This window comes from Cydia splendana, chromosome 11, assembly GCF_910591565.1.
Source record: "Cydia splendana chromosome 11, ilCydSple1.2, whole genome shotgun sequence".
In the NCBI taxonomy this organism is placed as follows: Eukaryota; Metazoa; Arthropoda; class Insecta; order Lepidoptera; family Tortricidae; genus Cydia; species Cydia splendana.
Genome location: NC_085970.1, coordinates 13,571,443 through 13,585,139, shown reverse-complemented (window position 1 = coordinate 13,585,139; position 13,697 = coordinate 13,571,443). Strand labels below are relative to the sequence as shown.

Here is a 13,697-nt window from a genome sequence, read left to right as displayed (position 1 = left end):
TGTCAAAAATTATTCTCTGTATGTTGGTGCCCGGTGCCCATAGACCTATATAATAGGGACAAGACATATTGTTCTATACGTACAATTGCTTATAGAAATAGCACCCATTTTGACGGCACACACATAAATATATATCTATCTCGTTTTTACTCAGCACTGTAACCCATAGCAAAAAAAGGTGACAGTATTTCAGTACGGACATAAAGTGTTCCATGAAAATACGTAAATACCTAATGCGGCCGAAAATCCGCCATGTTTAGTCACGCAAATGTCATTGTCTGTCAGTTCAGCAGGTACTTGTCCTGTCAAAAAGTCGTGGTGAAAATTAAAATTATTAATTATCTTTCAATATTTTGCTTGTGATTGAAAATAATTGAAACCAAATGTGAATAATTACGTCGCGAATATGCCAGTGTGTAGTGTATTAGGGTGCGGCATAAGAAAACCACCAAATCAGCCATCTTTAACCATACACAGGTACGCTATAATTTACATGAAAAATATTGGTTATTGTTAATGTTCCTGGGAAATTTAAGGATGTTTCACATTATAAATAGCAAGGTTCTTCTGTGCAGTTATAGATCATGAAGTGATTGGATTTATTTAACTATATTTTTACGCTTAAATAATGTAAACATTTCAGCTAGGGTTGTACTTTATTTATCGACTTTGATATCGATATATTATGATTGCCTATTTATATTTTCTTATTTTATCATGCTACCCCGCTTCAAACCAACTAAATTATCTTAATTTAATAATTAAATCATTTTTATAGCTTACCAAGAAATGAACATAAAAAGAAAGAGCTGGAGATGGAGACCCTGACCGACTCTCGGGAGCACTCGGGTCCGTGGGGTCGTTACTCCACAAGCTGCCCTGCGGGCTTTTTTATATCATTATTACAGTTTTTTTATATAATTCGACATTAAGAGACCATATACATATAGTTGTAATTTATAAAATGGTTAATGTATTGTTATTATTTTGACGTATAAAAATGCCCTTGTGGCCTATTTGCTGAATAAATGTTGAAGAAGTTGAAGAGCGGAAGTCATTCCTTATTTTTGTAATAAAAAAATGTTCTGAAGGTGTTTTGTTTTTTTTTCACCCGTCGCTTAATAAGCTTGAATTTTGTATCGCTCTCACTTATAGATACGGCGCACCAAGGTCGAGGTGCAGTGCGGTAGTGTGTTACAGACTTCAGGGTTAGCAACACAACAAAATTGATTGTAATAGAGAGGTAAAGTCCAAGAAAAACACGTACACTTATTCTGACATCCAAAACAGATGGCGCTGTACTGCGCCATGTGTTTTGCGGTCACTAAGTTGTCAAACGTCAACTTTTGAAAATCAGTGTTACCGCAAAAATCGCAATATGTATTGAGTAGTACAGCGTCATCTCGTTTACCTGTCAAATTTGAAGCACGAAATTGTCCTAGACTCCACACATCTTACTAAATCAAAGTATCTTTTCACATAACAATATACTAATAAAGAATTTTTATTTATTTACTTACTTCCTATTAAAACATAAACTCCACAAATAATACATACTTAGTATTTTAAATAAAATGAGCCGAGAACGTTAAAAAGGTATCGATGTATCGATAAAACCTAGTAACAGTAAAAATCTTCTGGGCAGCACTAAAACCGCCATGTTTAGTTCTAAGATGACGTCACAGTGGCACGCATTATTCGTTGACGTTTCACTTCCATAGGTTTCATATTTCAGTGCCGGTGCCCGATATTCAGTGAAATGTTGCAATATAAATCATATATTTTTCCACTATTTAGTATATTATGACTATTCTAACACATAGTCTTTCAAAAATAAATGCTTGAATATTTATTTTGCCTTTCGAAGAACGAAATAACTAATATATTTAATTAAGATAGATTGTCGATAAATCGATAGGTATGAACTTGACTACGACTGACATTTACGATTGACATTGCTGTTTCAATTTATTGGTAACACAGTATTCCTGGGCAACGGTAGGCAAGGATGATATATAAACAAAAAATGAGCTTAAAAATGCCAATAATCGTTGTATTCAATATATAATTGCTTAATTTTATGTGTAACTAAATCTGTGCGGTGTGGTGAAATTATAAGTTACAAGACAAGTAGTCAAAAATGGCTTCAGTAAGTGTTCGGGATCAGAAGATCGAACAGCAAGTGAGTATCAAATATTTAAATATTTCCCACTAAATTAATCATAACTCGTACTGCGCATTAAAGAAGGAAAAACTAACATAAGGCTGTAACTTTAACTTCTTCTTTTAGCGTCAAATAATGGAGCAAAAGATGAAACAAAAAAGACAGAATTCTGGTATGGTTCAGGCCAATGATCTAAGGGTTGGTTCAGCAAAGCGACCTATATCTGGAAGTCGATCTCGTGAACTGCATGGTGAGTAAATTGCGACCCAATTTCATATAAAATTATCGTGTTTATGAATGATAGATGTTTTAATTTAACCATGCATGATTGTGATTGATTTTCCTCATTTATTTCGTTATGCTATTGTCTTTTTGTTTAACAACAGGCTATGATGGGCCCATGCAATTCCTTATGTCGCCAGTGAATCCAGACCAAGTCATACCCCTCCAAACCAATAGAATATCAACCTATGATGGTAAGTACCAACGCTTGCTGTTTCTGTACCTATACATTTCCATTAATTTAGCATGAATTCATGTTCTTATCTATATTATTGCCATACAGGATTTAATATTCTAAAAATAAGTATAATCTAAATATTAAACTTACTATTGAATTGCATAAACTAAAGCAACGAAGAAAAATAAGAAAGTTTATTTAATACCATAATTTTTGTTATTATATTGTATCTTAGTATTAACAAGTAATAATATAAAACACTAAAAAATATAGCAATCTCCAATAGTACTTAGACAGCTTAGTTACATTCAAATAGGTCAATTTCATACAGATTTTAGTTATTTCAAGTGTATATATGTCATATCAGCAGTTTGATCAATTTCCATTGATACACATATCTAGTTATCTCAACTTATCTATAAGCCTACAATATCTCAACCATATTGAACAAATATCTCGCAAAATTCATGTCCTGTTTGTACTGGTTGTTATAGAAACAGGGCCATTCATCAATGAACTGACTCACTTATGAGTCAATCAATCACTCGGATAAACTAGAAAATACTTGACTTGTGGCTCTATTTGCTATGAATCAACTTGTGACTACATATTGGTCTTTTTTATATATGTGTTTATATGAGTAGGTAGGGCAATAACAAAATTAAAAGTTAGTTTGTAAATAATACAGTACTTTACTGTCACATGATGTTTTTCCCACATTTAATATTTTGTTAAGTTAGTACAAACTTGAATACTTTTTCATGTGACATACTTTGTAATTGGAGAATTTTCGGAACATATCAAATGGAACAGAATTACTTAACAACAACAAACTTCAATGACCATTTCTGAACCATATGTTGTTTGTAATAAGATTTACACACAATCAAGTAACAGCGTTAATATAGTAATATTATTAGACATTTTACATTCTAAAGCATTCAACAAATTTGTTTAACAATTATGTAACTGTGGATTTGTGGTTTTAAAGAACAGGACAATTGTTTAATTTACCATTACCAGTTAGTAAATTATTCTTATTAATATGTCATATTAAAAAAATTTAAAACCAATAAGTGAGTCAAGCATAAACATCTTTTGTCTCTTAGTTGAAGATGAGTAAAACAGTTTTTCCCCATTAGGTGATTCAGGAATGTAATGTGATTTAGCTATGAGTATAACATTAATATGTCTGCCTATTTTAAGAAGAAACAAAGCAGATTTATTTTTGACCTTCTATAACAATCTAAAAAACAATCAGTAATATAATTTAACATATTATAACAATCACTTAGTTTGTTTACAGAGGATTAAGGATATGAAATAATTAAAATGTTTTTACTGAAATTTTGCAATGGGAAATTCCAAAGAAATATTTTTATATCACAAATAATGACTAAACAAGTAGCCAAGCACAAAACCGGAAGACTAATTTAGATGATAATTTTAATTGAAGATGAAGTTTTTAAAGTCTAAAGTCCCATTAACATGGCGCGAGAACTTGTATGCTGTATGTGTATTCCATACATTGCTAACTACAGAGTACAATGAATTCAGTTGATCAACCAAATCCAAAAATCGCATGCAAGTTCTTGATCCGTCTAAATGGGGCTTCAAGTCCAGGTTGGTTAACTCTGATGTCCCTGACATTATTATAATTTATTTTTTAGAGCTCGGCAACCAAATCGAAGTGCTAACGGTAGGCGATGGCGACCACAGCGGCGAGGGTGAGGAGGAGGAGGAATCCGTGCCTGTTTGCAGCTTCGCCCGTGACGTGAGCACGGATGACGTTTGTGCTGATGCGGCGGTGGCACCATTACAGCCTCGCGCTAAACGGGACGAGTCTCCCACCCAGGTAAATACCCAGCCAGATAGCGTAGGCACAGTAACAGCGGTGACAAGGACGCTCTGTATGCAGGATGGCCATGTCGATGTGCAGCTTCGCCCGTGACGTGAGCACGGATGACGTTTGTGCTGAGGCGGCGATAGCACCATTACAGCCTCGCGCTAAACGGGACGCGTCTCCCACCCAGGTAAATACCCAGCCAGGTAGTGTAGGCACAGTAACAGAGGTGACAAGGACGCGCTGTATGCAGGATGGCCGTGTCGATCGCCCAAACCAACTGATCCTTGCGTTCTCAGAGCGATTTAGTCCTACTCAGACAGTTGTCACCTTAGTGATTAGTTAAACTATTTAATCCTACTGCTGTTATTGCAAATTAATCAAACTATAAAGTGTTGTCGTTTGTTCCACAGACAGTAGAAATTGAGGGATCCGTAGAAGGAGCCGTAGAGACGTTCGTAGTGACACCGGCGAGACACGGAACCCTGTACAAATGCAGAATAGCGCGTGACAGAAAAGGCATGGATCGCGGGCTTTATCCAACATACTTCCTGCATTTGGAGAAGGATTATGGGAAGAAAGTGTTCCTTTTAGCTGGTAAGTTAAAGACAATAAGTCTCAGTAAATAAGCACACTAAGCACAGTAACAAAAATGTGCCCTAATCTGACCTTAAGTCATTGTCATCATCCTAAAAAAATTGTTTTTTTTTTTTAACAAATCAGTAGCTAGTAGGTACTAGCTACGATTCTCTTACCTGAACCTCAGTTGACAATGTTGACTATGGGCCCGATTCGGATTTTGAAATAGACATCTATTAGACATCTTTTAGACATCACCAAGATACGATAACTATATGTTTAAGATCTAACTTGTCAAATTTGACATTTGCGCGATTCTGGAGATACTGTTGAACGATTTCCACAGGATATGACTTAGAGATCCAATTCACATCTAATAGATATCTTACTCTATCTAACGTAAAAGTGACATTGGTTGCCCGAATTGCGCTGCAAAAGAGAACTAGTTGATATCTAAACTATAACGTATCTAGAATGGATCTAGTACAAGTCGTGTCTTGTGAATATCTTGAAGTTCGAATATGGCAGCTAGTACGTGTCGTCTCTTGTGAATATCTTGAGGTTCGAATCCGGCAGATTGAATGAATTTAAAATGCAAGTACTTTTGTTTCTGATTTACTCACTATTGTTTGTCTGTACGTACCATCGCCCACACTACTAACTGTACTTCGGTGAACCTTATGCCTTTTGTAATAAGGTCCACCAAATACAGTTAGGAGTGTTGTTGTTTGTACCTATATCAACTAGAGAGTAAGCTACTTGATAGAAAAAATAAATTCATGTACTTAATCTTGTTTTTATCCTCTTATAAAAGCACCATGATAACTTGTGTAGGTATTTTTACCATTATCATATCTTATCCATATACAGGATGATTCATGAGACGTGAGCAGGACTAATCCTGCACAGTCAGTAACTGATAATCGATCGATCACCGTCGTATTTAGGTGAAACAATCACACTTTTTTCCTATTTTTTAACTTTTTGGTGAGGGCAAATTTAATTCTCAATAATCATGGTCACCCTACAGGACCTAATTAATAAACATAAAACCTCTTTAACCGTAATGGCATTTTGATTACGAAGAAAATAAACTGTCAAACTTGAGTGAGATACGAGTTTTCAAAAGTAGCCAGACCGTGATGACAGTAATGACATTCAATTTGACACAGAATATCGGTAGTTTAGTATTCTAATTTTAGGGTGACCATGTGAAGTAATCGGGGGTTAGGGGTTATAATGATAACACAAGTGTCGAGTAAATACTCAATATATTGATAGAAAGCGCTGGCCTTATATACTAAGGTTTTAACAGGTTTAATCGAGTGGAAGTTATGGCAATGGTCGTTAACCATTGTATAGCAAATTACAGTAAGTCAAGGTTTATGGCATCGTTAACTTAATGTTCTGTAAAGTAGTAAAATACATATATGGGAGATAGGCATCAAGTATCAGCGTATCAGCTGTATCAGCTGGTAGCAGCTGTGTATGATCTGACTACACTACAGCTTTCCCGTTTTTTTTTTTTTTTTTTTTTTAAAGACAAAAAATATATAACAAGTATTATTTTTTGGCTTAAGTGAAGTTATATCTATGGTATACATATTGGTTCTTAAAATTATGAATATAATAAAAATCTTAATGCTATTTGGATATACAATTTGCTTACATGCTTATTTCTAAGATTACATGTTCCTTATATGGTTATGAAATACATTGTTACATTAACATGTGTTTACTTTTATTGAAACTGTTAATATGATATTTATTTGTTAGGCATTATTGATTAATTTTCTGTGTTATGAGATAGTGGTTCCTTATTTAATATGGATGGAGGTATGCGATGAGGTTTTTTTTCCATTAGAATTCTTGCTCGTGATTTGTTTGTTATTGTAAAGAATTGATCGCCAATGAGCCATTTTGTAACGTCTGCATTGTGACCTAATAATGCAAGCTGACTTCGTGATACTTGTCACTTGTCTTTTAAAAAGTACACAGCGCCTTTTAATAGCGCTCTGGTTGTTCGTTTTTTTTTTTACATACAACATATTTATTAAGGATACAAAATTTATTATTTATTATAGCGCCCAAGGAGTCTCCACGATTGATGCTCGATCGAATCATGGTCAGGTTTCAAGGGTTATTGCCTGGTTGTATCCTGGTGTACCTTGCTTACATTATTTAATTCCACGAGCTACCCCATTTTGAAATGAAATTATAATTTTTAAAACTTAAAGCATACCTATATAAAGTCATAATAACTTTTGGATATTGGTCATAATATTCTTATGAATTTAGATGGTACGGAAATACACACACATTGCTTACAACAATAATTGAAATTGGTTTGACACAGTTATGCTTAAATTGTACCTCTTAACATCGTATGGTCGTTGTTGGACACTGGGGGGGTAGTAGCGACAGCTCTGGGGCTGGTGACTCGCTGCAGGTGCTGGGTAATGGCGGTGGGGCTGATGCTCTTCCTAGACGCTGGCGCCGGCGGGCGGCGCGCGCATGCCGCACACGTCCTGCCCTGTAGTCATCTGGTGGTTGCTGTTAGGCACAGGCGCTGTTGGTAGAGGCGGCGGGTCTGGTTGGCTGGTTGGCTGGCTTACTGGCTGGCTGGGCGGCTGGGCGGCGTCTAAGCCGGGGCTGCCTCGAGCAGCCCGACTGGCAGGGTCGCCATGAAGTGTTCGGCGTTCAGGGGTTATAATGATAACACAAGTGTCGAGTAAATACTCAATATATTGGTAGAAAGCGCTGGCCTTATATACTAAGGTTTTAACAGGTTTAATCGAGTGGAAGTTATGGCAATGGTCGTTAACCATTGTATAGCAAATTACAGTAAGTCAAGGTTTATGGCATCGTTAACTTAATGTTCTGTAAAGTAGTAAAATACATATATGGGAGATAGGCATCAAGTATCAGCTGTATCAGCTGGTAGCAGCTGTGTATGATCTGACTACACTACACATGCATGTCGTAAAAAAATTAATTACTTTTTTTTTCAACACGACTAGAAAATTAACGTTAACCTCACTAATACTGATACGAAACATTTGCTTATAATTAACGATATGCGCAGTGTTAGTCCTGCTCACGTCTCCTGAATCACCCTGTATACAGGGAATTGATTAGTGATTGCAATCCGGATTATTCGAAGTTCAAAAATCCGGATTTCGGAGCGTTTGAAAATCCGTTTTAAAATTCGGATTTTGAAAAGAAAAAACCGGTTTTTCGGATTTTTTCCCACCAGTACTAATTTGCTCAAAATTAATGCTAATGCGAAATAAAAAGCGGTGCACATGAAGCGGTAACGCGGGAGAGCTATTGCCAGCCGGGCATTGCGCGTCGCGCACACGCTCGTACCTGTATGCTTGCCCCGCGTCCGCTTTTTTTATTGGCGTAGCAGCCCAAGTAACAAAATTTGGTACTATAAAAGTCCTGAGAACGTTTTGGAGCGTGCTAATTAGTGTTCATGATTAGCACTATAATGGTGTTGTAAACGTTTACAAAACCCCAGATAGGCCCTAGTTTTATCACTGATTTATTCTATAAACATTACATAAAGACTCTCACGGTGATAAATCAGCTCTATGGTTGAAATGTAAAAGTGACGAGAAACGCTCTTTAGTACTAAAATAGTGCTGTCTGCAACGTTTATGTCGCAATTTGGAATTATAAAAGTAACCAATGAAACATGTTTATAGTGCTATTATGCACCGTAAACGATTCCAGTGATCTTTTTTTATCATACTTGCGTCGTGGGTGCCAAAAATATTAAATAAGTTAATTCGCCATTGTTTCTTAAAGTGACATTTGTATTTAGGTAATAAAAAGGATGTACTAATAAGTATTTGTGGACCGTTACTATGCCGGTACATTGTACATGCGAAAATAATTGTATCGATAGAATCATTATGCTGATTTCAAATTTGACAATGCGCTCTCATAATTTTCATGTTTTTATTAAATTAAAATTAATAAAATAAGGACTTGTTCCAACTGTGGCTGCTATAGTACACATAGGCTCCAGCCGTGCCGCTAATGTGCTATTATGGCAGAAAACAGCAGCCATTTTTTAAGTAAGGATTAAGTTATTTAGCAACGTACCAGGTAACTTTTATGGGACTATATAGCACTATAGAAAAACTTTCATGACTTTTAGAGAACTCTTCTAGCCTTATAGCGATGTTAAGAGAGCTTTTAAAAAGCTAAAACGTTACGTAATGGTCGTGCAAAGTCCTTTTATAGTGCAGATTGATCCTCTAATAGTGTTTACGATACTGCTACAATACTAGTACTATAAAAGTTACTTTGACGCATTATTAGTGCAAAATAGGTACATAAAAGCATCATAAAGTCGTCTATAGTATTAAATAGTACCATAATCGCTTTTTGCATATCTATTACAGTGCAGCACTTTAAAGATTCTTTTGTATGATCCTATAAGCGTTTTAAGAGCTAAATTATAGTACTTAAAAGGTCTTTGTTAAAAACCTTTATAGTACAAGCAGTCACAATGGTTACCATTATAGGCCTACTATATCACTGTTTGGTGATAAAATGCCTTAGTTATAGAACCTTTTGTTACTTGGGAGTGTACGTATGTATTTTGTTTCTATTATTTTTTAAAGATTTTGTTATTGGCGTAGCAGTGTACGCATTCTGTTTTTTTATTTTTAATAAAAACAACTTAAATTGATTGTTTGTTTCACTTTGCCTTTATGCCACATATTCCTTTCTTAAAATCCGGATTGAATCCGTACTTCGGATTTCGGTCAAACCAAAATCCGAAAATCCGGATTTGAAAAATGTTCACGGATTTGCAATCGCTAGAATTGATCACTGTTTGACCTTATCTCCCCGCCGAATAGACAGTTACTTGTGGTACTAAAAACTTTCTAACAGTGTTTTTATTTTGATCTACAGCTCGCAAAAGAAAAAAGTCAGCAACATCCAACTACCTAATCTCCACGGACCCAACGGAGCTGACACGGACCGCCGACAGTTTTGCCGGCAAACTGCGGTCTAATCTCCTAGGGACTGCCTTCACGGTGTATGATAATGGCAAAGCATGGCGGAAACATGACCGAGCCAACACCAGACATGAGCTTGCTGCCGTCGTCTATGTAAGTCACTTATATCTTGAGTTGATGTGAACTGCGGGCCATTTGTCAAGAATATTACAGGCCAACCTCGAGACTGCCTTCAGTTGTATTTTTAGTAAACTGCCAACATCTACGCACGAAACTACGTTTTAAGGCCTGTGCACACCGGCTGCGTGTGCGTGACGTGCACGTGCGCGTGCGGCGTTGTAGTATACAGATCATTATGAGAGACGGCACACCGCTTGCGTGACGTGTGCGTGTGCGGCTTCCTAAACAGTAATTCAAGATTCAACAAAGATCACCTTGTTTTATGAAAGCGAGAATTTTAAGTATGACATTATAGGATTGCGAAATTTGTATTTTTCACTTGTGCATAATTCTACAAATTTGGGTTTTTATTGCTTCAGATCAGTGTACTAAAATGCATGTCGAATGTCGATCAGTTAACGTTCGAACAAGAAGACAACCTAGAGTCAGACCAAGTTACCGCTGCATGGACTTGGGCAATATAAAAGTGTGGATGTCATCATAAATGTGACGTGTATCATTAACACTTTGTTCTATCAAAGCCGGTGCAGAGATAGCTTAGATGGACTCTAATAAATATTCACATATCACCAAAATTAATTGAATATTTTACTTCTTCCAGGATACCAACGTGCTAGGCTTCAAAGGCCCCCGAAAAATGACCGTCATCCTCCCAGGCATGACGCCCGACCGCCAGCGCGTCACCATCGCCCCCGAAGACGACAGCGAAACCCTACTAGAGCGTCACAAACTCCAAAACTTAGACGAAATAGTCGTCCTACACAACAAAACACCGGTCTGGAACGACGAAACACAATCCTACGTCCTGAATTTCCACGGAAGAGTGACCCAGGCAAGTGTTAAGAACTTCCAAATTGTACATGACTCTGAACCGGATTATGTGGTCATGCAATTTGGCCGTATATCGGAGGACGTTTTCACTATGGACTTTAGATATCCGTTGTGTGCTTTGCAAGCGTTTGGTATAGCGCTTAGCTCGTTCGACAGTAAGCTGGCTTGCGAGTGAATTTGGCGATTTTTAGAAGTTTTACAGCGAATAGGATTTGAATCCATAGAATCAGTTCACAATCATGCCGTTTTTTTTGCCATTAGTAATATAGTTGTATTTTACATTTCATTGTGAATTTGTGTTATAGGTCATACTTTATTTACACGAATTTAGGCTTTAGTGCCTAAATGAATAGGTAAAATATTAAAGCAGAATGCCTTATTTGGCAACACTTAAAAACTGGTTCCACGTTCAAATATTCTCGTAACTAAACGTATTTAGGAGTTGAAAAGAATTAAAGGTAGGTACTTATTTGAACGTGAGTAGAGTTAGACCAAGAAAAGTCTGCAGTGTGAGAAGTGTGATGTTTAAATTAACACTTTCACTGCGTGTGTTGTCAAAATCGTTGCAGACTTTGGTTTAACTCTAGAAGTTTACCAGAATAACGCACATTTAGTTTTGGTACATAATACATTGTGACATAGCATAGGTATCAGGGTATCGCGTATTGTGTGTATCAATATCAATTGGAACGACATAGATGTATTGACAGCACATTACACTTTAGATAATTTTGGGCAATCACAGAAAAAAAATACGGCTAGAAACAAAGTAAGCAGCGGTTTATGTTCCGACATAACCGTAACAACGTAACAACCAAAAATTATAAGGGGGTATTTTAAAAGTTTGCACCTTCAAAAATATACTAAATAGATAAGGGATTATCGAACACTTCACTTTTCGATATTCACGTGCAAATAATAATGTATGTATGATTAATATGATTATACAAAAAACAGGTCACAAAATTATCTTATTGAGTATTATAATTTTTTTATAAAATTTTAGTTTATTGTTTTAAAAAAATATTTTCCAATCTAGGCTATTCAAAATATTGCTAATTTTTAGCTGGCAGGCCATTGTAAGATAATATATATGCATTTTATTTCAAGTCTGAATTATCACTTTTACAGAGTATTACAATAAATGGCGTGGTAAACAAATTTTGAACATTACTTATATAATTTATTTTTTATTGTTTTCGTGTCACTTTATGAAATCATGACAAATTTGTGGTCCTAGTCATTTAAAATAGTTTTTAATTAGTTTTAGTTAGTTAATTAGAATTAGTTTTTTATAATTGAGAATTGCATTTAAATATCACATCACCAAATGTTGATATGTATGACAGTTGACGACCGGTCTGGTCTAGTGGATAGTGACCCTGCCTGCTAAACCGATGGTCCTGGGTTCGAATCCCAGTAAGGGCATTTATTTGTGTGATGAACACTAATATTTGTTCCTGAGTCATGGTTGTTTTCTATGTATATAAGTATGTATTTATCTATACAAGTATGTATATCGTCGCCTAGTACCCATAGTACAAGCTTTGCTTAGTTTGGGGCTAGGTTTGATCTGTGTAAGATGTCCCCTAATATTTATTATTTATTTATTTATTTATTTAGTTGAATGTAAAAATGTAACTAGCATGATTTTAATATTTATTTAACAACAGCCTTATTATAACGTCATAAGAAGTATATTTTTACACTTAACTGTACTGTTGTGATTATGTGTCATATCATAAAGATAGCATTCGGCAAGACGCTGCCGCAGCCCGGCAGCCGCGACCGACCGCCGCCGCCGAACGTGACAGCTGGGCGGCGCCGCCGTAAGCATTCGGGTAGGCGCGACCGGGCGGCGACTGCCGACTGCCACGTGCAGTAGTCATACAGGAGTCAGTGCTAGCAGTTGTGCGATTCAGTTGCGTATTATTTAAAATAACGATGTCTGACAATTTAAATATACGAAAGCGAAAACTTGTGGAGCAACTGCTTCAGGACCAAGAAGAAGATGATGAACTTAATTTCATCAAAGAGGAGTAGAATGGATTCATTGTATACGTCCAGAGCTGATGAAGGCAGTTATCAGATAAGCTCAACTAAATACTCGTCGTTTTCTTCGCAAGACGCCATTTTTGCGACTGACACGAGTTGGGCAGCGCTACTATACCGCTACGGGAGCGGCTCGGCGGCGCGGCCGAGGTCGCGCGCAGGCCACGCCCCCCGGCCGCGCCGCTCTGCCGCCTGCATCGGACGGTGTGTCATACAAATCGCTATAAAGCAGTGCGGCGACTGCCGGGCGGCGGCTGCCGGGCAGCCGCTGCCGGGTCGCGGCAGCCTCTTGCCGACGCTTACCTTAACACGGATAAACGCACAATTTTTTGTGTGTTATTGGTTTAATTTTAATTTTTATATCTTAAGATTCTTCAGTGAACTTTTCTGCACCCGTACAGTATTCTATTATTTTTAACCGACTTCCAAAAAGGGGGAGGTTATTTATGTTGTTGCATTTTAGTGTAAACTGCAATAAGTATTATTATTTTACGCAATCTTGTAATATGTCGTTAGTCTCGAATTATTATAACTAAAAGTATTGGCACAAGCTACACGAGAATTTTCCACCGTAGTCGTGAACGAGTAGAAACTTAATTGAATATTATT

General features: G+C 36.7%; 1 protein-coding gene and 1 long non-coding RNA gene across 3 annotated transcripts in view; one reads left to right on the top strand and one right to left on the bottom strand.

Moving 5' to 3' along the window:
* Positions 1-13,697, bottom strand: part of LOC134794976 (uncharacterized) — a 746,430-nt gene that overhangs the window by 169,052 nt on the left and 563,681 nt on the right. The window lies entirely within an intron of this gene.
* Positions 1,899-11,481, top strand: LOC134794918 (protein king tubby). Of its 2 annotated transcripts, XM_063766773.1 has the most exons (7): positions 1,899-2,182; positions 2,291-2,414; positions 2,551-2,640; positions 4,295-4,479; positions 4,881-5,064; positions 9,979-10,178; positions 10,807-11,479. In XM_063766773.1, exons 1-7 carry the CDS (start codon positions 2,141-2,143, stop codon positions 11,209-11,211), a joined length of 1,230 nt encoding a protein of 409 aa, XP_063622843.1. In that variant the 5' UTR covers positions 1,899-2,140; the 3' UTR covers positions 11,212-11,479. The 2 variants fall into 2 exon arrangements, with proteins under 2 accessions (XP_063622843.1, XP_063622844.1); XM_063766774.1 differs by lacking the exon at positions 2,551-2,640 and having other exon boundaries at positions 10,807-11,481.